Source organism: Stegodyphus dumicola, chromosome 1, assembly GCF_044657685.1.
Source record: "Stegodyphus dumicola isolate Sdum_Otavi_A_Nest chromosome 1, ASM4465768v1".
NCBI classification, from domain to species: domain Eukaryota; kingdom Metazoa; phylum Arthropoda; class Arachnida; order Araneae; family Eresidae; genus Stegodyphus; species Stegodyphus dumicola.
In genome coordinates, this window is record NC_140768.1 from 84,657,726 (window position 1) to 84,682,712 (window position 24,987).

The 24,987-nt window shown below is 32.0% G+C and overlaps 1 protein-coding gene across 1 annotated transcript in view; it reads right to left on the reverse strand.

Annotated features, from left to right (window-relative positions):
- Positions 1-24,688, reverse strand: part of LOC118201153 (uncharacterized) — a 35,076-nt gene extending 10,388 nt beyond the window's left edge. The window contains exons 1-5 of the mRNA XM_035373187.2: positions 24,539-24,688; positions 15,293-15,339; positions 10,763-10,879; positions 6,784-6,831; positions 1,920-1,973 (exon numbers count right to left, since the gene is read on the reverse strand). Coding sequence (XP_035229078.1) covers positions 1,920-1,973; positions 6,784-6,831; positions 10,763-10,879; positions 15,293-15,339; positions 24,539-24,665 — 393 coding nt within the window. The 5' untranslated portion in view covers positions 24,666-24,688. The remainder of the gene's footprint in view (positions 1-1,919; positions 1,974-6,783; positions 6,832-10,762; positions 10,880-15,292; positions 15,340-24,538) is intronic.
- Positions 24,689-24,987: the final 299 nt, after the last annotated feature.

Consider the following 24,987-nt stretch of genomic DNA (forward strand, 5'->3'; position numbering starts at 1 on the left):
TATGCATAAATCTAAATTATTTATTATTTAATAGCATATCTGAATTTTAAAACAAATATATGAAATATATTATGTTTTGACGAATGACAACCTGCGTGTAGTAGGGAGATGAAAACATTTTAACTTTTTATTTGGGGTAAAGCCAATGCATTTCTTTTAAATAGCTATTTTTGTTGATTAAATTGACTGACAAATTTCTTATGTTTTATTCAGAGTCGGACACATTTCTTTTAAATCATTAAGTTTTAGGATTAAAATTAAAACTCTCGTACGTACATCCAGATTCTTCATATATGCATATATGCATGCATAGTTCTTTTCAGTTTACTATAAATATAAATTAGTTATACAAGAAAAATACTATGTAAATGTATAATAAAATTAAATGAAAGTAAGATTTATATCTTATTTTCATTGTTATACATACAGATTTTTCATTATTACTAATACATATAAATTTTTCATTATTACAGGTTTATTGAATTTTAGGTAATAATTTCAGGCTATATGTCTGAGTAATTCAGCTACCCCCTTACAAGATTTCAATTTTATACATAAATATAGAGCTTGTGATTCTGAAACCAAAAATATTTAAAGTGGGAACATTGTTTAAATAGAACTCAAGATATAGGCAGAAACATTTTTGATGGGCCTTGTAGACGATTTTTATAACCACTTTTCTATATGAAAGATTTTTCAGCAACTTAGCCACCTTCTTGAATTTGGGAAAAACTCATTTTTTAAGCTTAAGGTTTAATTTTTCATGAAGGTTCCGTAAGGGATGGTAACATCATTTAAATACGTCTCTGACAGACATTGCCTAATCTGTATGATCTCTTTCAGTTATTTATAGTTTTTGTTTGCAAAACATTATCAGTATTTTCCTGGTCATCTTAAATGATTATCTGAAGAGATGTCTTCAAGCTCAGCGCTCGAATCAGTGTGTACACTTCATTCCTGTCTTCCATACTACGTTCAAGAAACCTATGTTTAATTTTTACCTGAAACGAATCATTGCAAACTACCTAAGACGCACCATGTCAAAGAAGTAGAGGAAAACTTCAAAAACATTGGATAGTACCACAAATTTCTAACCGGATGTAGAATTTACCATAGTTCAGTTATCTGCTATATTATTGCAGATAATTGAACTATAGTAACTTCTACATCCGGTTTGCTATCTTCATCGAAATATTTAGTTTAGATATGTATGCTGTAAGTACAATGTAATTCCAAGGGCGCAGCGACAAAATGTACAAAAGTCACAACAACATTATGCCAAAATTTAAAACGACTGCAGATATAACAGAAACATCATCCTCTTGTTTGGAAATATAATTGACATAACATGCTTCAGTTTATGGCAATAAAAGAAACGCTTTATGTCTTGAACAAACTTAATGCCTTAGACACTCGGTAAACAAAGAATAGCAGTATTACATATAAAAAAATGGAATTGTTTTACACTAATATTTGCAGTTAATTTCTTTTGTATAAGTGTTTTTTAAATTTAATGTTTTTTAAATGTGACGATTATTGTCGAGTGTTTACGATATCTCCTCCTTATCTATCTTAAAGTAATTTAATAATTTCATTAAATATGTCCATTAAGCTGTCTTATTTAAATCAAAGAAAAAATAAGAATACGTTTGTAAATTAAAGCAACTTTAAGGTTACTCAAATTAAAATCAAGAGATACGTATAACTGGAGTTCTGGATAAATATAATCCAATTAATTGGAATTTCATGATTCGCACAATACAAGCATTGCAATTTGCAATATTTTGTAATGGAATATCGCACAATATAAGCATTGCAATATGCAATATTTTACAGTCGTTACACATAATAGTATATGACATCAACCAATATGATAAGAGATATTATATGGCACAAATTTTATTAAATCATCTACTTACAGCCGCCTCTCCCATTTTTATGCATTCTTCAGAGTCTTGCTCTGCACAGGCAGTCTACAGATGAAACAATTCAGTTAGAATACAAGCAAAATATTAAATTTATGAAAACTAAAGTGTGGTGTGTGGTGTATTTTATTATGGCAAAGCACACTAGGGCTATCTGCCTAAGGGGAGGGATGCCTTCGTGGAGGACTTTCTAAGGAAACTGGCTCGTATACACGTTACACATGGGGAAAACCACGAAAACACCCTTGCAGCCAGCCCGTTCGCGGGATTCGAACCTCGGACCAAACTACCAGTGTTCAGCGACTTTACCGCTCGGCCGCTGGTGGGCCCTATGAAAACTAAAGTAATTTAGTATTACGAAAAAGTCAATATAAAATTTTAGAGCTTAAGATTAGAGAAACTGCTGTGAAATTACTTTCGTTTTCAATTTACTATAAATGTAAATTAGTTATGCAAGAAAAATGCTATGTAAATGTATAAATGAGATTTAGAAATGTATTTTCGTTTTTAATTTACTATAAATGTAAATTAGTTATGCAAGAAAAACGCTATGTAAATGTATAAGTGAAAGTGAGATTTAAAAATGTATTTTCATCAAATTAGTAACGGAATAAAAAGTAAAGGAAATTAAAAGACATAACATGTGGTACCAAACGAAAACCATGAAGTAACAACATGGCGTATATTAATAAATAGGAGATTGATAGTATTTATCTAAAGAAAAATTCACATCATTTACCAGCTTACTTAATCTTAAAATAACATTTATGGTTAAAGAAAACAGAAGTTCATGCAGTGCTTCGAATGATACTCTGACAAGCAGTTTGGTAAAGCGCAGTATCACTATACATAAATTTACCTTTTTTAATTTAAAAACCAACGCAATACGATCAACCAACGCAACGCAAACGATTATCAGTTTTTAGACTTGATTAACAATAACATTCAAAGGTATAATACAAAACATCCAATAAAAGCAATTTTTTTTGGCATTCATTGAAAAAGGCCTTCAAGAACTGTTGCCATGAAAGATTAATGCATAAAGAAATTAAATTCATCTAAACATATTCTATCATTATATTAGTTGCGTATTATTTTTCTGATATACACTTTAATTTTAAAATTGGAAATTATTTTTCTTTATTTATTCATTGAATTTTTATACAGCTGAAAATGTTCATGACCCAAAAATCCAGTTAGTCTTTTTTGATGGTGATACATATAAAGCTTCAATTATAAATACTGTTCGAGATTAATTGTGAAATTGGCTGATCTCTTATTCGCCATGCAGACTGACTCAAAGTGACTGGGAGAGACTGAGAGTGAGAGTAATCAAGTGCAAGGATACAACTAAAAATAAACCAGAATATGCAATATTGTTTTAGAAAGAAAATGAATGGCAAAGGAATGAAATATATCTTGGCATTATCTTAGACAATAAGCTTACTCTCTGGCCATATTTCGGAAAAATTTTTTAAAAATTTAAATTCACCATTGTTAGGTATGTAAATGAAACTGTCATTAAAAAACAAGAGAATCTTCATACATTTTTCAGACTGTGTTATACTCGCAGGATCAATATTTAGATATGACGGAAGGACCAAAATTTTGTATATCTAGATAACTCAAAATTAAAATGATAATGTATGCTTCTTAGCACATTAAAAATAATATAATTTACAAAGATTTGAAAGTCTGCACCATCACAGAATTTATCAAAAATACAACTACTAAGCTGTGCAAAAATTTTGAAAAGCACGAAAAAACAGATGTCAGAATAAAAATATCTAACCTTCCATATCCTGCTCAATAATTTATTGTTATTTAAAACCCTGCTATTAATATTCCAAAAATATTCCTTAAGCACTTCATTCAAAATTCCAAAAACTCTATTTTTGTTCTTACCTTACTGATCTCCCTCTACAGATGCCAACACTCGAAGGTTACCAGCTTTCATTCACAAAAACATACATGCCTAGTCGCCACGAAATATAAAAATTTTAAATATTGCTGCATTAAATGAAAAAAGTGATGTTCTCCATTGTTCTCAAAAATTATATAATGAGAGATGTTCAAAATTCTGTGCACGTTATAAAATATTTTCTTTGGATTTTACGAATACTTAAATATTTTTATCCCGTAAAAAATAGTTTTTAAGAATTACTAACATATAATCGTTGTCCTTATATATTACTACACATACTAATTATTTTCTGTAAAACACAATTCCAAATAATTGTGATACTTTGCTTTTAAAGCATAACAAGTATTTTCTATTTAGAATATTTGCTGCAAAGGCATCATATAATTTTTTCATGGGAGCTCTATTCGCCTAAATATTGTCAAAAAAAATCTCTCCAAAGAGTAAACGTTTTATTTAAATTAAGAAGCACTGATGCTGCAACTGTAAGTCTGGAATCAAACATTAAGCAAATAAGCTTTTGCAGCATTTATTCTGAACCCTTGTTGTATGACACTAAAATGAAGTTTGCAACTCTGTAGACTTAAAATTTACGGTTATCCTTAACATCAGCCTCTTATCCATCAGTGGTACGTATAATTCAGTAAGAAGTCTTACTGCTGCATAAATATTTAAATATTTTATAGAAATCATTAAGTTAATTTTTATATTACTGCATTTAAAAAAAAGAAATGTTATTCTAGCAAACGAAACGCTGAGCAGTTGTATTTGTTTATAAGGACCTGACTTCCACATGGCAGTCGAGGCACGTACGCAGGCCCTTCCCTTTTAAAAAAATTTCGATTCTTTTTATAGTATTTAAAATATGTAAAATATTATATTTGGTTAAACTCTATAATTTAATTCAGGTTTGTAATAATATCCATAAGAATTTTTCAGATACGTTTTTTCCTGTTTCTTTCAGAAAACAAAAAGTAATCCTGGTTTAAAGATGTAAGTTCATATTTTATGCTCTAAAAACTGAAACAAAATCATAAAAACAAAATGAAAAAGTCAAATGTCATTTTCTTTCAAATAATATTGAATGAAAAATATTAGATTATAAGGTTATTTCACAAAATGTACTCTTTTATGAGATACAGAGGCTCTTCGCACACATTTTAGACAATTTTGCTTCGCTATAAATAATTGCCACCTTGGGAAAAACTTTTTTAACTGCAACTTTATTTTCAAAGTGTAAATTATTGTTTGTTACTGATAATTTTGTTTTCATACAAAATGGTGCTTTTAAAGAAACAATGGAAGGAAGGCTTTATATTGCTTTTCCGAAGAAAATTATTCGTATTTAATTATTAAAAATTGCTGTCAAAGCCATGATATTTCGGTATCCAAAGCAACGATAGATAATATTGCAATAAGAAGAAAAGTCAAAGTTTGGCTTCAAGGAGAAACATTGTTTAAAATACATATCCAGAGATGAAATGAAGTGTTTCGAATGTTGCAAAGGTAAGAAATTTAATGTTAAAAGAAAATCTGCGACGTCATACGATAGTTGAATAATTATTAAAATGCTCAATACCAAATATAAAGTGATTAATGCTGACTTGACTTTTAAAAAGGCGAAAAAGGTAATGCGCACCGTCTTTCTCCAGGACATAACGCCGAAAGCAGAACGCGCTGCAGAATTCTTTATGAGAAAAATATTATTCGGAGAAAAATAAAAAAATATGGTCACATTAGATGAATCTTGGATATATTTAAACGACCGCAACAAAAAGGGATACATTTATCGTCATCACAGAGAAGAAAAGTTCTTAGAATGTGGTTCAAATTCTTAGAATGTGGAATTCTGAAGAATTCTTAGAAGATCTTCAAAGAATCCAATAAAAGTTTTCAAAAGGATTTATGACTGTTGGTGGTTTTTGATAAAATGACAAATAAAAATTAGACTGAGAGCAGGAAACTGTTCAGGTCCTTCTATTTACCCACAGTGTCATCAAAGCAAAGCTGCACTTCAGAATCCACTATTTATTTATTGTATTTCTTGGAAAAAATGGAACAAGAAACTTATATCAAGCCATACCCTTCACTCATATTCCTACTAAATTTCCTGATGTATCATCCACGGATTTTCGCGCTTTTGGGCTTTTAAAAAAGCAAATTATTCAAACGTCGACCTGCAACTCTCTTTGGACTTTGAAAAGCTATTCAAGAGGAATAGGATAAAATACCTCTTTTAATACTAAAGAAAAGCTTTATTGTCTTGGAAATTACGTGTAAAAAGATAGTGAAGAATAAGGGTTATCAAATGTTACATTTAGAACACAAAACAATTAGGTAAAATATTTCTATAACTACAATGAAAATCGTCTAAAAAATATGCAAACAGCCTCTGTAAAATTTGTAGTAGTGACAATCCCCCCCCCTGTTCGAATCTTTCCTACTACTCAGAATAGATTAGAACGGGGAGAAAGATGCGTCTGTACTGCGGATATCAAATTTCTGAAATCGGGCCCATGAAACTACATTAAAAATATTACTTAACACATAACACTGAATGAAACCTGAACATACTGAAAGGAAAATATCACTTTAATCTGAAAGACGAAACTCCTTGATTATAAAGTAACGCCTAATGATGCACCAATCAGAAACGACGGTGACTACTGCAGGTACTGACTATGTAAGTCACTATAGTGTCTTGTGACTGGTGAAACTGTTTGTATTTGAAATTTTAACTTGCAAGTAACTCATAACAATAGTAATTCAATTAATCATATTTATTATATCGCTACATTGAAATAATTTTACTCAGGTTAATCTTTGACAAATGTTAATAAATTATTATTGAGCATTAATAGCAGAATTAGTTAAATTTTTAATAATCATCAGAAACTAATTGCATAACAGGAGTAAATTAAAAAGGATTTTACTTACAGCCCAGTATTCACCAAGTCTTTTTAGCCATTCGAAGAAATATTGTCTCTGTTAGAAAAGGAAAACATTAATTCACAGATGCAATGTTTCAAATAAAACAAATAAAATTTAATGACACAAGGTTACTGAAATAGTATGAACCAATTCTAGTGCCTTTTTCGACATTTTAAGACAACGGTGAATGATGAGTTTTGGACGAAAACGTGAAGAATTAGAGAGGCTTTTCTGTGGAACCCGGCGGTAAGCCCACAAGTCAAGTTATCCAATACTAAACCTACTTGAAAACGTGTAGGACGGGAAATAAAACTTCATTATTAGAGAAACACTTTTCATCTCCTTAGAGGTTTGGAATTTGTATCATTAATAAAATGTGTTTGTTGCTGTATAAAATCTATTCGTTAGTCTTGAATAATCATGTCAAATATTTCATAACAATTAAGATAAATGTATGTACGTTGCATGTGTGATCATTGTATTCAATATACAAAATACTGATCAAGTCTGAAATTGTCTTGAACCTATACATTTTAATAATACTGGTATTTCTTAAATGTACTGGCAAAAAGCAGTCAAAGCAATTTTCTCAAGTCTGTGATAGTTCTGTTTTTGACTGTCTTTATTTTGTGATACTTTTTAATGTTATTAATTCCTTTGTCTCTGAGATACACTCCATAGCATATTGTAATGAGAGTGATTTTGTTACATGTGCATGCATTCTCCAGTCCTGAAAGCGAATGATTCGTATTGAACAATGTGTTTTAACTTGCGAATATTCAATTACTCTGCTTATCGTTAAAATTATTTTGAATACAACTGACTTCCGACTACCCGAGATAATACTGGCAAAAAGCAGTCAAAGCAATTTTCTCAATAAGGCGACATCCACGGTTAATTCGCAATTACAGTTAATCGAAGAGCAATTAGAAAATAAAAGAAAGAAGAATAATCCTGTTATAATAAATATAAAATACTATTAATAAATTTCCTGTATTCTCAAGCAGTTTAGTTGGAGAAATTCAGTTCTTTACATTAATCAAATTCGTATTCAAGACAAAGAGGTCGCATTGTAAATAAAGGAATAATAAACACTATTGGAAATATATAAACTACGTTATAAATGACTAAGACATGCTAAGACTGCTATCCCTTTCGCTATCCAACGCATTGTCCGTTTCTTTTCTGCTATGTTTTGCAAACAATTTTGTTTAATGCTGTGGTTTGTGACGGTAATTTTTCCACCTCTTCGCAATAAATTTAACATTTTTAGATAAGCCAAAGTGAACTCGCAGTCTGGCTAATCCCTTATCCAGTTAAACTGACGTTAAGAATATTTATTTTAATTTCTTTTCTTTGCAACCGAAACAAAATCTTCTTTTCTTCACGTAGGGATTATCTGGAAAAAGTTCTTTTTTTCATAGAGTTTCTTCATTTCTTTTATTTTGAACTCTAGGATAAAAAACGGTATTTATATTGTCTTCATATTGAATTCCATTTACACAGATCACTGGTAATATAATATATCGCAAAATTAAATAAGGGAGATGTAATATTTTATTTAAGATTAAAAACATTAAAATTTTTAGGCATACCTGCTTGGAAAGTTCAGCCAGCTTTATAATATTATGTACTAAAAGTACCACCATGACCTACCAATTGGTTGAATGCAGTAACAGTTTAATTTATGTAATACGCGACTTACGTAATTCGCAGTTACTAAGTGTACAAAAGCCGTAATATTCAATTTCAAACCTATTGAAAAAAACGATTATTTAAAAAATTCCCCCTTTATTCTACCCGTAATCCTTGCATTCAGATCACGTTCAAATGGGATTCAAATGAGAATCCTCGTTAATTTAGTAATTTGTAGCTTAACTTTAAAAAAGATTTGAAACTCAAATCCAAAATCGCTGGTAATAATCCTAAAACACAAAGGTCTGCAAATTACTTGGACAAAATATTAAAGATAATTCACGTGTTTGAAGATGGGAAAATTATACTAACAATAGCTTGACGCATAAAAGGATCAATTTTGTCTGAGAATACGCTAATAGATGATAAACTTCATATTGATGAAAGCATAAAATGAACAGTAATATTTAAAGGTATAAATTTTACCAAAAAAGGGCTCTCAAGACTTCAAAGTTAGAGATATTATTTTCTCACGGAAACCAGAATCTGACGCAGAAAAAGATACCATCGAGTTTTCTATTTATCCAGGAGAGCTCTAGGTCTTTATATAAAGACTTATAGCTGAAGGCCAACATCGCGGACCCTAAGAATGAACGAGGAGGAACTACTTTAATAATTTAAAACTAATGTTGGAGGTTTCGAATATTCAAAACGCGCATAAATCTATGCAGTTTCAAAGTCATAGGTGAGACAACTAATGCAGATACAGATGCGGCAAATAAATTTCCTAAATTTGTTTTTTGTTTAACATAGAAAAGAAAGAAAGAAACGTTTATGCCTGATTCATGTTTGTAAAAGACGGCATACTGTTATAATGGGCGGTAACACATCAAGATACTTGGAACTTAATCTGGTTACACAGTGCCATTCTGAAAGGTCGTAGGCATCTGGCATTGCCTCGAGTAAGCTGCATGCTGAAAATCTAAGGCTTGAGCTACACGGTTTTTGCTGACTGGTTTAATAACTACATCATTATCCAGGTGAAGGAATATTATGCTAAGAAAGGAATCTCATGTAAAGTGCTTTTCAACATGAATAATGAACTCGGCCCCACTGGGCGATCTGTGTAAATGGAATTCAATATAAAGACAATATAAATACCGTTTTTTATCCTAGAGTTCAAAATAAAAGAAATCAAGAAACTCTATGAAAAAAAGAAACTTTTCCAGATATCCTAACATGACGAAAAGAAGATTTTTTTTTTTTAGGTTGCAAAGAAAGAGTTTAAAATAAATATTGTTAACCTCAGTTTAACTGGATACGGGATTAACCAGACTGCGAGTTCAGTTTGGCCTATCTGAAATGACTTTCAATCTGCTGACTTGACTCCCCGAATCACTTCTCTATTAAAACTGTCCAAAGATGCCACTGAAACTTTCAAACGTACTATCTGCATTTTTCATTTTCGAAGCAATCAAGGTCTCTGTTTATGGCGTATTGGATATGATTACTCTATATCACTCTAAAAGACTAAATATATTCCTAAAAGACTGAAAGACTAATTTTCTAAAAGACTTATTATGTTCTTGACTCTATCAAAAACTCTTTTGTGGCATGGGTGAATACAAGCAGCAAAAATAAATGTGTAGAAGAGACTCTGAGCAGACTCATTTTTAATTTTGATGCTCGCTAAATATAACTTGTAGGATTTTATGTTAATTAATTAGTCATTATAATCTGGAAATGTACTATAAATTTTTCTCTCTACCGTCCTCACCAGAATGCAAATTAATTCTTGAGTTTTTAAGACGAGTTAAAAGTTTTACAGTAAAACCTTCTGGCCGCATCTCTTGCAAATTACGTATTATCGCCAGCTGTGCTAGAGTTTAATGCTAACTAACGTTAAAAACGCGCTTTTAATTACTTGAGCTGGCTTAAGTAGACTATTTTGCTTGCAGTTTCAGACTACGTTACTTGAATTTAAACTTGCAGTTTTTTTTTATTTTAAATACTCGCAAGTGGAGGCGTTTTGCGTGCAGCATCAGTAGATCTTCTGTTAATTCTAAGAGTTGAATAATAAAAAAAGCCCATTTTAAACTTCATAAGGCTTTGTCACTTAAATTCAGACTGAAGTGATAACTTGCTTGTACGAATAGTAGGGTCTGAAGGGTATTAAATTAAACTTGAGTAATATCTATTAGATTTATACTTAGGAAATGAAATTCATCATAAAGTATAGTTTATACTTCATAAGAGCATTTTTATCTGTTTTTTATAGCCTTTCCATTCAAAAATAAAAAAAAATTACATTCATTTTTAATAATATTTATTGTTAATGAATTTAGGATACCTTCACTTCGTCAGAAAAGTGGCATTTGAACTCTGGATAATGGTCCCAGAAATATTTAGTATCAGCAGCATCAATATCTGAAATTTCTTTCAGCCATCGGAAACCTTCTGCTTTCATCTATAAGCAAAAATTAAAAAACAAACGTATAAAAATTAAAAAAACACTCATCTGTTTACTACATTTCACCATAATTTCATATATATATATATATATTATGCGACTGTAAGGAATATGAAAGGATATGCAGTGCCATGTAATAATTTCATTAATCATTAGTTATATTAATTAAATTCAGATAGTGGTGTGTCAAAACTACAACAAAAGCACTGCGCTTTTGTTATTTAAAAGGTAGCTGTAAAACTTGCTTGTTATGCTATCGGAGTGAGTTGAAAGTTCTTCAATACTTGCAAAATGTATGTTCAGAAGCACGTGTTAATATCATTCACGTATTAATATCAATCAGTCTACATAAAGCATATGGTGTTAAAGGTTATCTCTTGTTCCGCTTGTGATATAGATACCTAAAAGCTCAAAATGGCTAAGTAAAAAACTTTATCTATACGAATTTTATATGAATAATGACGCTGAGGAAGCTATATAAAAGAAGCATTTGTTACTCGAAAGAAGATTTTTTGAGCTATAGGACTGAAAATACATGGGTCAAAAAATTTCGCTTATGTGTTAGGAATCTCAATGATTAGCCAAGGTCTGCTTAAGCTGCAAAATCGTACCTTCTGAGTTCGTAAACCACGCGATAGACGCAGAGTCCAAAACAAAATTAAAAGACTATCAGGTGAGTTGGACATGTCCGCACAGAGCACTTTCCTCTTCGCCAACAGTAGGATAGCGAGTCCATTGTGGCATTAGCATGTCGGTCAAAAACCCCATTGTTATGTAGGATTCTCCACTGTGTATTTCTAAGTTACAGATGAATGTGACGAATCTTAAGAACTAATAAGCGAATAATCGCTTGAGTTCGTGAGGAAGAAAACAACAAGTGAGAAGGGTAAAATAACCTTTTTCTTATTCCAATTAAAGTTTAACAAAACTCCGTCTTGGAGTTGTACAATAAAGTCGACTTAAGGAACTAAGAAACAAACTAAACTAATCTTAGCTAAAAAGATATAGCCGAAGCTATCAAAATTCTAACGGAGTTGTCCTCTTAACGCTAATTGGCTGCGAAGCTATCAAGGGCCTAAAGTACGACCGAGTGCAATAATATCTTACGAGAGAGTAGCCTAAAAAGACGGACGCGTGCAGCCAGAATATCTGTTATCTCTCTAAGACAGTAGAATTTCGTGGTTAAATACCGTTCTTCCTCATTAGCATTCAGATGTGATTCTAAAACTGCGTTCTGGCCGGACGAGGTAAGTTGAAATTAAGAAGTGATAGGAAAAGAAGTTTAATTCAAAATTTAACTGTTAATAAAATTAACATAATCCTTACAGTTATAATTGTCTATAACGCAATGCCTAGAATACACGTACCCGGAATAAAGTCTTTTACGAGCGCAGATATATTCCAAATCTCAAAAGTCGAAAAGGTGTTGAATCGCTGAAAATTTTAGGTTTGAACTTTTAAACTTTAACTTAAACTATCTAAGTGCCGGACACACTAACAAAAAAATAATAATAATCAACAATAGTGAAATTATTATCAAAGGCACATAAATGTCTTTTTATCATTAAACCCGAGCACATAATCAAATCGTTAACCGTAAATGTGGTTAGTACAATAACTTTTTAAGGTTGCGTTGTGAGTAACCCGTGTAAAAAAAGGAAAATCAATAACACCAAATTCAATAAAGGCTTCATGTTTCTTACAAGCCTCCCGGTTCAAACAAATTGAGTGACATGATAGACCACCATAAATGACACAAAATAAATAAACAAATGCCATTAAAAGTTTTAAACAAACACATTTATTAAATTTCTAGATTATCAAAAAACCTTTTTCTGGGTAAGAGATCAGCTACTTTACATACACAGTAAGTTACATTCATCATTATTACTTCAAGTTATTACTATAGAACAGACAGTTCAACAGTGCAATCGATTTAACAATTCAAACGATTATTAGGATTATTCTATATATAACTCAGTTATTTAAAAAATAGATCTCAGGTACAAAATAGAAATTACAATTATAGAAATTACATATTTTAGTCTCAGTAATTTCAAATTTTACTTACTTTTGGTGAGACGGCCGGAAAACTGACTATATAGCGGCAAGAAGGCTGACTGTAAAGCGGTCGGAAAGAAGACCATAAAGATTTTGAATGTGAAATTCTTAAAATATTGGATGTAGAGTTTGCATTTCCATTTATCGTATTAGTTGGAGCTCCAGAAGGAACATTTAGTCATTTGCGATGCTTCTAGAGGATTCATTTCGCTAACTTTGAAATAAAAAAATTCTGTTTCTCTAGCTCCATTCCAGATAAAGAGCTTTGCCAACAATGTCCGAAAGGTATAGGGACAGATGGTAGGGGGGGTACAACTATACTGGTCAAATTGGTTTTATTGAAGGTTACTTATTTGCTGATTTTATTGGAATTATTTATTACATACTTGAACAATAAATAAGCCACGGTCCTCTATATGTTAAATGAAGGAATTCGTGGCAGACCAAATAAAGGAATTCATGCGTGCAGTCGCCTCATAATTTGCAGTCTTTCAGCTGTTACGAGGTGTGATAAGACTGCTTTGACAAAGCAGGAGCAATAACATATTCAGTAACACCTCCATTTTACGTTACCAAATTCATGATTTCAAGGCTGGTGTTAGGGTGTGCTAAACTTAACACCGGTGTTAAGTTTAGCAATCTACACTGTGTCTGTCATCAAGGCCTCTCGAAATCAGGGGGCCAAATGGCCAGTGATCTTATCGCTCCTTTGATATCACCTTCAAATATAACATAGGTACAGAGGACGTGAAGTAGAAAAAACTGAAAAATTAAAAGCGCGTAAGTAATTCCTCATGCAAACTTTCATATAGAGTAAATACTCAGAACGCTCTAAAAATCGACGAGAGAGACTCTTCTTGCAACAGTATCCTAACATAACGAGAACAATAACTTAAATTCCAAATACTTTTTTCCTATGCATTCAATATTACTTCTCAATTTTTATTATTGTATTGTTAATACAGCTTTTCGTAAATTTATAATAAATGAGGTTTTTTAGTTCAGATGTGCAATTGCACAGAACGTAATCTAACGCAGATCTTCAGCTACCAGTGACTACACGAAGTTGCAGTCATTTTCACAAGCATTTTAAAAAACGCAAGGCCTCAATAATAATATGTTAAATTTATTAAGGATTAGTACATTAATTTTAATTTCATCATGCAGTTTGAATTAATACACAACAATTTCTTTCGGTCAGGAAAAAAAATTGTGCAACAAAAATTTTCTACAAACCTTTGAATAATGACATTCAGCAAGAATAATCATAACTGAAGATGTATACTGTTACGGATGTATTGCACAAATGTATGCTGTTACGATATCAGTGACAAACATACTGACAACAATTTCAAATTTACCTACAAAATAACCATTAAGTTCAAAAATGTAAATACAATCCAGTTTGTACCTAAAAAAATCAGATAGCAAAAGTGAAGTGTCACTATTACCCTTATTCACTAACTTATTAATAAGATGCAAATAAAACAAAAAAACTTTAAGTAAATAATAAATTTTTTAGGCTCTCTAAGTAACAAAAAATGTCCAGAAACGAAATTCAATAACCAGAACCAAGACGTAAGTATATAGATCGGAAAAGGTAAGCTAATTGGGTACTAAAATATCAATAGCTTAACAATATAAATTTTATAAATGACGAAAATAGTTTAATTGAGATGAAACTGGTTCTCTATTTATTAGTATATAGTTGTTTTGAATTTTGTGTAAGGAATTTTCTCCCTCCTTACAGCATGCTCTCCTGATGTAACGGTGGCACATTTTTGCGTATTCAAGAGGTCCAGGTTGGAGTCCTAAAGAGGGCATTGCTAATTTTTCATATCTCCTACTTCAAAATAACCTAATAACTGTGGTGGCGCCCAAACTAAAAGGTGGTTGAGAATAATTCGTAGCCAGCAGATTTGGCGACTGGGTCCCGTAATCCCTAGTCGCCCTTTAAAATCCCTATCACGAAAGCATTATCTTCCGGCACGCTTTCGGGATGTAACTGTGGCAAATTCGGCGCGTATTCCAGAGGTCCAGTTTCAAGTTATGGTGAGAGAGTTGCCCATTTTTCATGTCTCCTGCTTCAAAATAACCTAATGACTCTACTCCCGATATTTTGAATTTAATAAGCGTCTGATTTATTAACCAGGGAGTTTAATAAGCGACGCGTATTGGACATGATTTTACACAGCCTAATATTACACAGCCATTTGTCTTTTGACTTAACAGTGGAGCTTTTGAGCTACTTTACATATAAATGTGTGTGTTAAGACAAGTATATATAGTACACATGTCTCTTAATTATTGATTCATAAATAAAAGTATCTGAAAAGAAAAACCATTTACCTGTGGACCAGCTCTATCAACTATTCTTTTAAATGGGTAGGCATCCCCTGCAAAAAATGATGAAATATTCATTTAACTTATAACATAAATTATAAGTTTAACTAATATTATGCAAAAATTAATTTTTAAAAAATGACACATTCTCTAAAAACCCTACTTTTCAGCAATCTTTCTCTTTTCACTCAAACGTACCCCCATGGAATATATATAAGCATGCCTTCTTTTTAAACACGAGTAAAAACATATTTTGTATATAAACTGTTGCAAAGTTTTAAACTCTTTTTGCTACGGTAATATTAATTAATTAATTATAATACCAAATGGCAGAAAAGAAATATTTGTCGTTTTGAAACTCCTGGCTGTTATTTTGTTAGCTTTCTTTTCCGAAATGCGTTTTTTCTAAAAGTAAGAATTAAAAATAACTATTTTATAAAATAGTAATCTGGCAAATGTAGAATGCTTTCGGTACATGAATATAACTTTTCCCAAAAAACTGCCATTCAAGCCACCAAAAGCTTAAATTAACCAAAGTATTAGAAAATAGCCTATTAATGCTTCCAGTAAATAAATTATAGGAAATAAAGTTACAGGTCTTAGCATGAAGCTCAAATACATAAATAACTGTGGTGGGATACCAAACATTCTAGAACCAAAGACTATCAACTTGTTATCGTTTCAAAAAGCCGGACGCTTGCAACTTGACGCATTCGTCGAAGATGACTAGGATGACTAGTACCCATCCGTCATTTACCCATCTCATCGCCGAGAAAATTGTCCAAGGGGCACCACAAGAACGCCACCATAAGAGATCGTCCCTTGTGGTGGACTACACCCATCAGCGCTTGTACAGAAAACTTGGGTCGCCTACACGTGTGAGGGAGCGTTCCGCGGCAATTTTGATGGAGAGTGGTTCAGGTAACGCTTTTCGCATCTTTTCCCACCACCAAACTACTCGAGAAACTACAAACTACTTTCGCTTCACCAGTATTTTAAGTTCCTTCATTTCGCTCAAACTCAGATTCACTTACAAATACTTCGCTCAGATTTCACTTACAAATATCCAAGCTTTCTTCGGAATTCGAACCTGCGCCTAATATAGTAGTTGAGAGTTGACAGGAGACGGAGACACCTATTAAGAGGTTAGGTAGTATAGTCTAGCTCCTCGAATATCTAGCATTAGAAGATTCATCAAATAATAGTATAAGATAATGTTGCCATTGTGGCTCAGGATATAAATGCCTAACTTACATAATTATTACATAATTTCAGATACTCAAGATACTTTGCAGCGTAACATACACTATACAGCACTACATTTTACAAATACACTTCATAAAAACAAATCTTTGCAAACTTTACAGAATTTTATGAATCTACTTTCCGGGACATCCAGTGAACAGTAGGTCTAATACAGCATCCAATGGCGCTAACTACTGTACCAATAACAGCGGCGACAAAATGATAGAGAAATGTCGGTCGTTAAAATATGTTAGAACGGTTGATACTATGTCTTGCTTCTAGAGTTATGTTCCTGGTAACTCAGCGAATCAGAAGGAAGACAGAGAATGGCCGTAACTCTCTTTTAAGAATGTGAGTGGCAACGGATTTCTACTGTGATGCCCGTTCACAAGAACAGTGCCTTTAATAGGTAAATGAAATTCTATGAAACGCTGCGGCTTAGTCGGAGTTGAGGCAGTTTGTTTGTATTCTGATGGGCGGCTTCTAATTGCTCGATTGAAACGAATCTTATTTTTCCTTCATTTATCCTAAGAAAATTTTCGTTTAAATTATTATTTTAGTCAGACAAAACTTAAATTATATGTTGATTTTACACCACAAAAATTAAACAACTTTTTTACGACATCTTTCCCATTCACTTTATAAATATACCAGTAAACGTATTAAAAGAACGCATTTGGTAAGTTATAACAGCGGAATCATAGTTCATAAGCGTAGACCTTTCGACTAGTCTTTTAAAACGTGTGTGATTTCACTTTCCAGATTATGTCCATATAAATCTAAGAATTCAGAAAAACTTGCAACCTTATTAACTTTTAACACAGAACTACATTAATGAATGAATGTCTTCAATCAAAAATCAGTAAATCTTAAGTTCAGCATAATGCATGCCAAGGCGCAATTCAGTGAACTATATTTATGTGCATAAATTTATCTCCTAAAGCTGCTTGCAATAAATACACAAAAAATCTGGGATGTGAAGAAAGGTACGGATTTATCCTAAAGGATGTCTCTTTTTTCATGACTGTATGTATCATGTTTACGTGCGAATTCGGTGTTTCTCAAAAATCAAACCACAAATTATATCTTGAATGACTGATTAAGGATTCTTTTAAGAGCTGAATCTAATCATGTAGGCTTTTCAAATTATGAATAATTTGGATTACATGACGCATTTTAATAAATATCAGTTTATGAGAATTTTGGTTACGTAACGCATTTTAACAAATATTAATTTATGAGCAATTCTGGTTACGTGGCACTTGCATAAGAAACTTAAAATTTTACATGAGTGCCGTGAAAATAGCTGAGTTGAGAATAATGTTTTATTCCCCTAGCCGAGTTTGCTAACAAAACATTATGGCTTCATATGAATCTAATTACTGAAATATTGTTAATCAAAATAGTGATAGATTATATATTAACACTAACTTAAATATGCATTCAATGCTTTGAATGAAAATTTCTGAATATCTGTTGCATCATCAGGAAAGCGTAACTATTTAAGTAAGTATTTTAAATTCCTTGTTGCACTAAAGGAAGCGTTTTAAATTATATAATTTTAACAGTATTGTTTTCAGCACTTTCCTTGCGCATTACAGATTACTTTCCTATAATGTCTTCAGACAATTTTTTTGTGAAAAGTTTAGATTTCTTCAAGATCCTTTAAATTTCCTTCATTGCAATTATTGTTAAATTTCATTTATTCTTACTATTATTAAATAATAATAGTATGTATGTTTCTCGCATTGTAAAAAAACAGGGTCATTTAAAAGAACGGATAAATTTTGAGCACGGTTAATCTTTCACCAGAACACGAGCAGCTCGAAGCCAAATTTTTAATTCGAAATTTGCTTCTTGTTTATTTTATGTTTTGTACGACATAATGAAATTTCGATTAAAAAAAATCAGCCTTTAAAAGAAATATGTTGCCACTCGGTAAAGGGTAAGTAATTTTAATAAATAAACTCAACAATTTAAAAGAAATGTGCTGCCACTGCCCAAAGTAAAATATTTTTGTGCTGCCACTACCTGAAGTAAAGTATTTTTGTGCTGCCTCTGCTCGAAATCCGTAATGAACAGCAAGAATTTTGATCGTAGAATGCTGAAATGCCGATCCACAATGAATAGTGGTGGCAGCCGAGGCAGATAAAGTCTTTATTTTATCTCAGTAAACATTTTGCAGCCACAAACAACTTGGCCCATTACTTGTGCCTATTTCAAGAGGTTTACACTTTTTATAACTTTGAAGTAAGAAGGAAGCAGCAGACTAAAGCCCAGCTAATAAGTATAGCGACTCCCCAACTGCGTTATATTCAGTATGAAATCTTACTTCAGAATTAGTTTTGGTTCTAGATATATATTTTAATTGTGTAATTAATACTGTAAAATTATTATTAGCTGTTCGAGTTTTAGTTTCATTTACATCATCAGAATTATGTAACAGTCATATGACACGGATAAGTCTTGAAATGAAGCAGTGCAAATAGAGGTTACTATTTCTAGAATACGGAGAAGAAATTAAGTTACGTTGCTAATTTACATTATAATTTATCTTTCATATATTTGCTTTTTATTTTCTTACATATATACACTAAGATATTTAACATTTTTTTCAGATTCAACCTGTATGTTATTGACTAATGAACTAAGCGATTTAAAAGTAATAAACGTAGTTCACCTCTATTATTATAATTACCAGCTGAAGCAGTGAAATGATCTTAGCTGGATCCTAGCTTAGAAAAACTATTTTAAATGGCTGTCAGTACAAAGGGCTAGATTTTATTAAAAGGTGTCATGTGATCAAAATTTTTAATACATTAACTGTCCGATTTATTTATTTTACGAATTCCTTAAAAAAGCCTTAATTTTGCTTGACCAATATTGCAGAAAAAACAATTTTACATTCAGTTTCTAGTTATATTTGATAGTTAAAATTATTCCATTCTTTTTAGTGTTTTTAATTTCATATGCTAAATAGCGACATAGTTACAAACAAGGAAGATAAAATGAACGCAAGTTACAATTAAGCTAAAAGGAGTTTCTCATTAAGTATATTGTTTACCTGCTTCTCAGAAATATTTAATTATCTAAACTCGTCTATCTTTTTCCCCATCTCACCTGAGCCTCCCCTTCCATAAAAGCTTTGTTTGCTGTAGTCACGCTCTTCACTCCATAGTAATAACAGCAATAATGTTAAAATGAATTGCGTCTTTACGAGAAAACCAAAACACTGAAGGTGGTGTATAAAATACAAGAGTTACTTCAAACGGGCAGAGGAATTAGAATTATAATGCAAGAATTTGCAATTTACAAACTTAGCTGATAACTAAAATTATTAAGTACTATGACTTTATGTGGTAAAATCAAACAGTTTTTCAAAAACTTATACACCTGATGAATATCTCAAGTGTCTGCTGCAGATCTAAATAAAAAGATATATAAAACTATAAATCTCTTAAAAATGATTTTACAAAATAAAAAGATATTTATTACTATACTGCAAGACCGAGAATTTTCTACATAGAGAACTATTGAAAAGAGACCAAAATGTGTGCATATATTAATAATCAAGGGTACTTTTCCGTTTGGCCGGCGAAAGCGATAAAGTCGCCGAAAATGGTAGAACTGATGCCAAAGCGAATATCTTCGCTGATAACCTTTCACGGCACTTTTTCAACACAAGTCGCTGAGATTTATTATCAGATTTACCTTTTTTTTTTTTTCAATATTGGCATACAGTTACATAGAATTTTTTTAATTATAATTTTGAAATAATTCTTGCATTTAAACTTGTATTCCATACTGGGATTTAACTTGAAATTAATGTTGTAATTAATGAAATTAATGTAATTCCTGAGAGAATCAGATTTTTGTAGCGTATTTTACGTGAGATGAGATCGTTTGGGATCACGTGATATTAACCGGCGAATCAAGAAGTTATACCATGAAAGCATAGTAAATCTTTAATTTAACGTCTTTAAATTCTTAAATTAACGTCCTTTACAAATATGTCAAAAATGGATGAAAAACCAATGAAAATTTGGGATTTGCCCAGGACAGAGGAAGAATCCATCAGATTCTTTCAAGCGAAAGGCGTTTTGCCTAACATTGCTATTTGTGAAAATAATCATGAAATGAAATTATATTTCGGAGACGAAATTCAATGGCGTTGCAACCTTTCAACTTACCGCGGTAAAAGAAGTATACGGAAAGGCACATGGTTTGAATCATCGAGATTGAGTTTCTTGAAGTGTTTAAGATTCATTTATGGTTGGAGTGAAGAATTAACTTCAGTTAAATGGTGTGAAAAGCAGTTGGAAATCAGTCACGGAACAGTTGTGGATTGGAATAACTACATGCGAGAGGTTTGTGTGGATTCTTTACTTAAACGTCAACAACGCAAAATAAGAGGACCTGGTATGATCGTTGAAGTGGATGAAAGTATGTTCACGAAACGCAAAAACAACTCGGGACGGATTTTACCACAACAGTAGATCTTTGGGGGAGTATGTCGTGAACAAACGAATGTTTCCTTGTGATGGTGCCAAACCGATCCATGAGTATTATATTAGAGGCAATAAATGAAAACATCGAAAAAGGAACTACAATATATTCCGATTCGTGGAAATCATATTGCACTGAAAAACTGGAAGAGGAAAGTTTCGAACATTTCAAAGTGAACCATAAATACAATTTTGTAGATCCGGAAACTGGAACGCACACGCAAAAAATTGAAAGACTATGGGGAAGCGCAAAATGGCGGAATAAGAAACACAGAGGAACTGCTCGGCATCATCTGGAAAGTTACCTCGCTGCCTCCAAAATAAAAAAAAAAATTTTAAAATTCTTAGAATTAACATTTGTTAACATTTTTTTATGTGTATACTGTGTGTTGTCGCCAATAAAGTCTGCTTGGCGAGATTTGCGCAGGAGAAAGGGAAATGGCGAGGCTTGCGCCGGCGAAACGGAAAAGTACCTAATCAAGCATTTAACAAATGTATATTTTCAAAGCTATACTACGGCAATAAATTTATACATACAGGTTATCAATTAGATCTTTCCGCCACCTTTGAGCAATGCCTTCTTGAACACTTCTTTATATCGAACCGATGAATGTCTGAATTGTGCCCTATGGGTATCGAGCACTGTACCTTCTTGATATGACTCCATAGTTCATCTTACGGAAGGTATTGAACCGCCGCCCAATCATATCTCACAAATATTGGATTGATAATAAAGCGTTGGATTAATATATTTACGTGAACACTTGTAGCCTTTGCAAAGCATTCATGCTGAGTCAAGCAAATTGTGACGGTGTTTTTTTTTTTTTTTTTTTTTTTTTTTTTTTTTTTTTTTTTTTTAATTTCTTTATTTTCTTTTCTTTTCGTTGTTGTTGTTGTTTAAGAATTACGTTTAGATTGCTCTGGAGCTAGGAAGAAAATGAAAGTGCAGAACATCATCAAAATAGCTGCATCCCATTAACGTGCCTGCAATATGCTCTAGATAAGAACTAGTAAAGCCATTGTCACATCAAACTCTTATCCGACTCTGATGAACCGCGTGTCAATCCAGAAAATACTAAAAACTTCCTCTCAGGTGGTGACTTCACATCCTCACACAACTATCACCAACTGTGAGGCAAAAGAGCGATTCATCGCTGATGACAATATTGTTCCAGCCGGCTTTCCGTTCAGTTCAGTCACGACATTTCTGCAAATTTTCATGGCAGTGACTCGCTGTTCATGGAAGCTTTCGTAAAGAATGTCCAAAACCAAACCTGCATCAGCTAATCATCTGCATCGACACTAGAGCAAAGGAAACATCTGCAAACTTCGCAAAATTAATCCCTGTGTGGACTAGAAATCAAATTCGACGTGAAATCAAATGTGGTGATTAATCCACTATAACATCCATAGTTTTTCTCCGAATTCCATACGACGGTACACATTTCCTTCATAGGCCTATCGTCGCCAAACCTGGTCCACAGTTGGGGCTTTAACTTGCATTTCCTCAACGTACGAGGCATGGATCTAATAGCATATGGAAATCTAACATGAAGCACATCATTAATTCATTCTATTGATGGCATTGAGCAAAGTTACTATACTACATGATTTGCTCTTACGTGAAGTCACTCACTCATAATTTGCTCAACTGCAACTATTCCCTACTCCATTTGTACCATTGTCTCTCCCCCTTCTATACATTACCTGTTTACTAACCTTAAAACTGAATACAATGCCGTCTTTAAGACATTACTTTATGTCCTTTGATCTTTAGACTTGAATGCAGCCAACGAAGTGGCTTAATATAGTCGTGAAGGCAGCGATATTGAGGGCTTCGTGCATTGCTTCGATGCTTAAAGCCCTCGTGCTAATCTTCTGATTGGTTTACAAATCGGACCATTTATATGATTTTATTATTTGCATGACGATGCATTTGTTTCTTCATGGTATGGTGTTTTCTGCGTCAGGCAATGCATTAATACCTTACAATATTAGAATTAAATATCAGCTAATTATAGATCAATGAAACTGTGGATTTCGCGATATTAGGAATAGCATATTTTAGGCTATTACTTCACCTGAAATTGGTTAACTAATATTTTTGTTAAAAAATATTGCTACTAATATACTTAATATCTGAGAAACACACCATCAGACTTTAACATTCCAGCGCATTCTATATATTAATATTTTGTCTTTTTTGTTTTAAAAACTAACTTATTTTGGAGCAAGGAGGGGAGAGTTTATTTGAAGCATTTTAAATCTACTTTTGCGTGCTTCGAATTTTAAAAATCATTGTTTATTTAAACCATCATTTAAAAATTATTTCCAAATTTCTTTTAAATTTGCTTGAAACGTGCTTTTTAGGCAAAAGAACTTTGGTTTCTGTGTACAAATAAATCAATTCTCATTTTAAAAATAACATCTAAAGGAGGGATTTTAAATAAAATTAGTATTATAAAAATGAATTCTAATGAAGCTTTAGATATTACGATTCTTTTACGGAAAAATATTAATTTATGAAAAACGTCCTTTAATTTACAGTTTTCATTACTGTTTCGTAGCTATCTAAAATTGTTATAAATTTTGAACCTAAAGAAGAACGCGCATCAAATTGTGGTCACAACAAAAGCACTGAGGTAAAATTAATAAATGATATAATGGAACTCATACATTTGTATTTCAGTGAAATTCTTATTCTGTGATGTTTGTTGACATTTAAAATAACGCAATGTTTATTAGATGTCGAACAAATCTGGACTAATGAAAATCTCGTATAATTTATCACTTACTAAAACATCTAGTTAAAACCTCATGAGTACTTAGTCGGCTAGTGCATGTTTTATAAGGCATTTGACCTATTATTGTAGTAAAACCAGCTAAATGAATGAAATTATTGCTAAAGAAATACTTGAAAAACGCATTTACAACGCTTTTTTACATGAATTGATACATTAGACTATTATCTTTGTTTACAAGATGAACCATCTTTTGGTTAGTAAGCACGTAATTGTTATCTTTCTAAATACCTTACTTATAGTACTGTGGGTGCTTACGGCTTTTATATGATCCAAAACACTGTTGTGTTTGTTAAATTTCTAAGGTAAACTGGTTTTTTGCAAGTTTTAAAACTTCCAGAAATTCTCAAAATCTTTTCCAATGCACTTACAAAAACTTTAATCTGCATGTATATTTGTTGGTTTTTGAGATTATTACAAACATGTTCGTAGGTAAGGATGCTTTCCTATAGATCTTTGTAATGTAAACCGATGCATTTGCACTAAATTGGGAAAAATTGCGAAATTATGCATCTTATAGCAAGCCTTTTCAGCAACAGCAAATAGAACGCGGGAGTGAACTGCTTCACGACTTCATCTACCTTAAACATGATTCGTCTGTCAGTACGTAATTAGAAATACGCACTTCGTAAGAGGGCTGTTGATTAGAGGTAAAGACAAGAAAGTAGAATAAAGTAAACAGGTGTCAATATATCACTTACATTCACCACAAAGAATTGCAAAGAAGCAATTGTACATTTCTTCTTCTTTAACTTCATTAGGATCAAATTCTCCATTGGCAAAGGCAAAAAGACCCAAAATTAATGTAACGGTGGCTAATCCTACCATTTTTATTAAGATGAGAGAAGATTTTAATGTGCATCCTAAATTTATAGTTGAATATAAATGAAAAGATGATTACTCAATATAACGAATATTTTTTCCTTGAAATTAATGTCACGCAATGAAGTCTGAACACGTTATGTTTGAAAACACCCAGCTTGCTGGACAAGTGGATTAAGTCAGGACGAAGAAATATCTAGATGTATAATAGAAATTGTAATTTAGGGAAGAAAGTAGCTATTGCAGTGTGACGTTAATAAATATACGATTTAAGAAAATTGAAAGGGTTCAGATTTTAACGATCGCCCAAAAGGGCTGTTTTAAAATT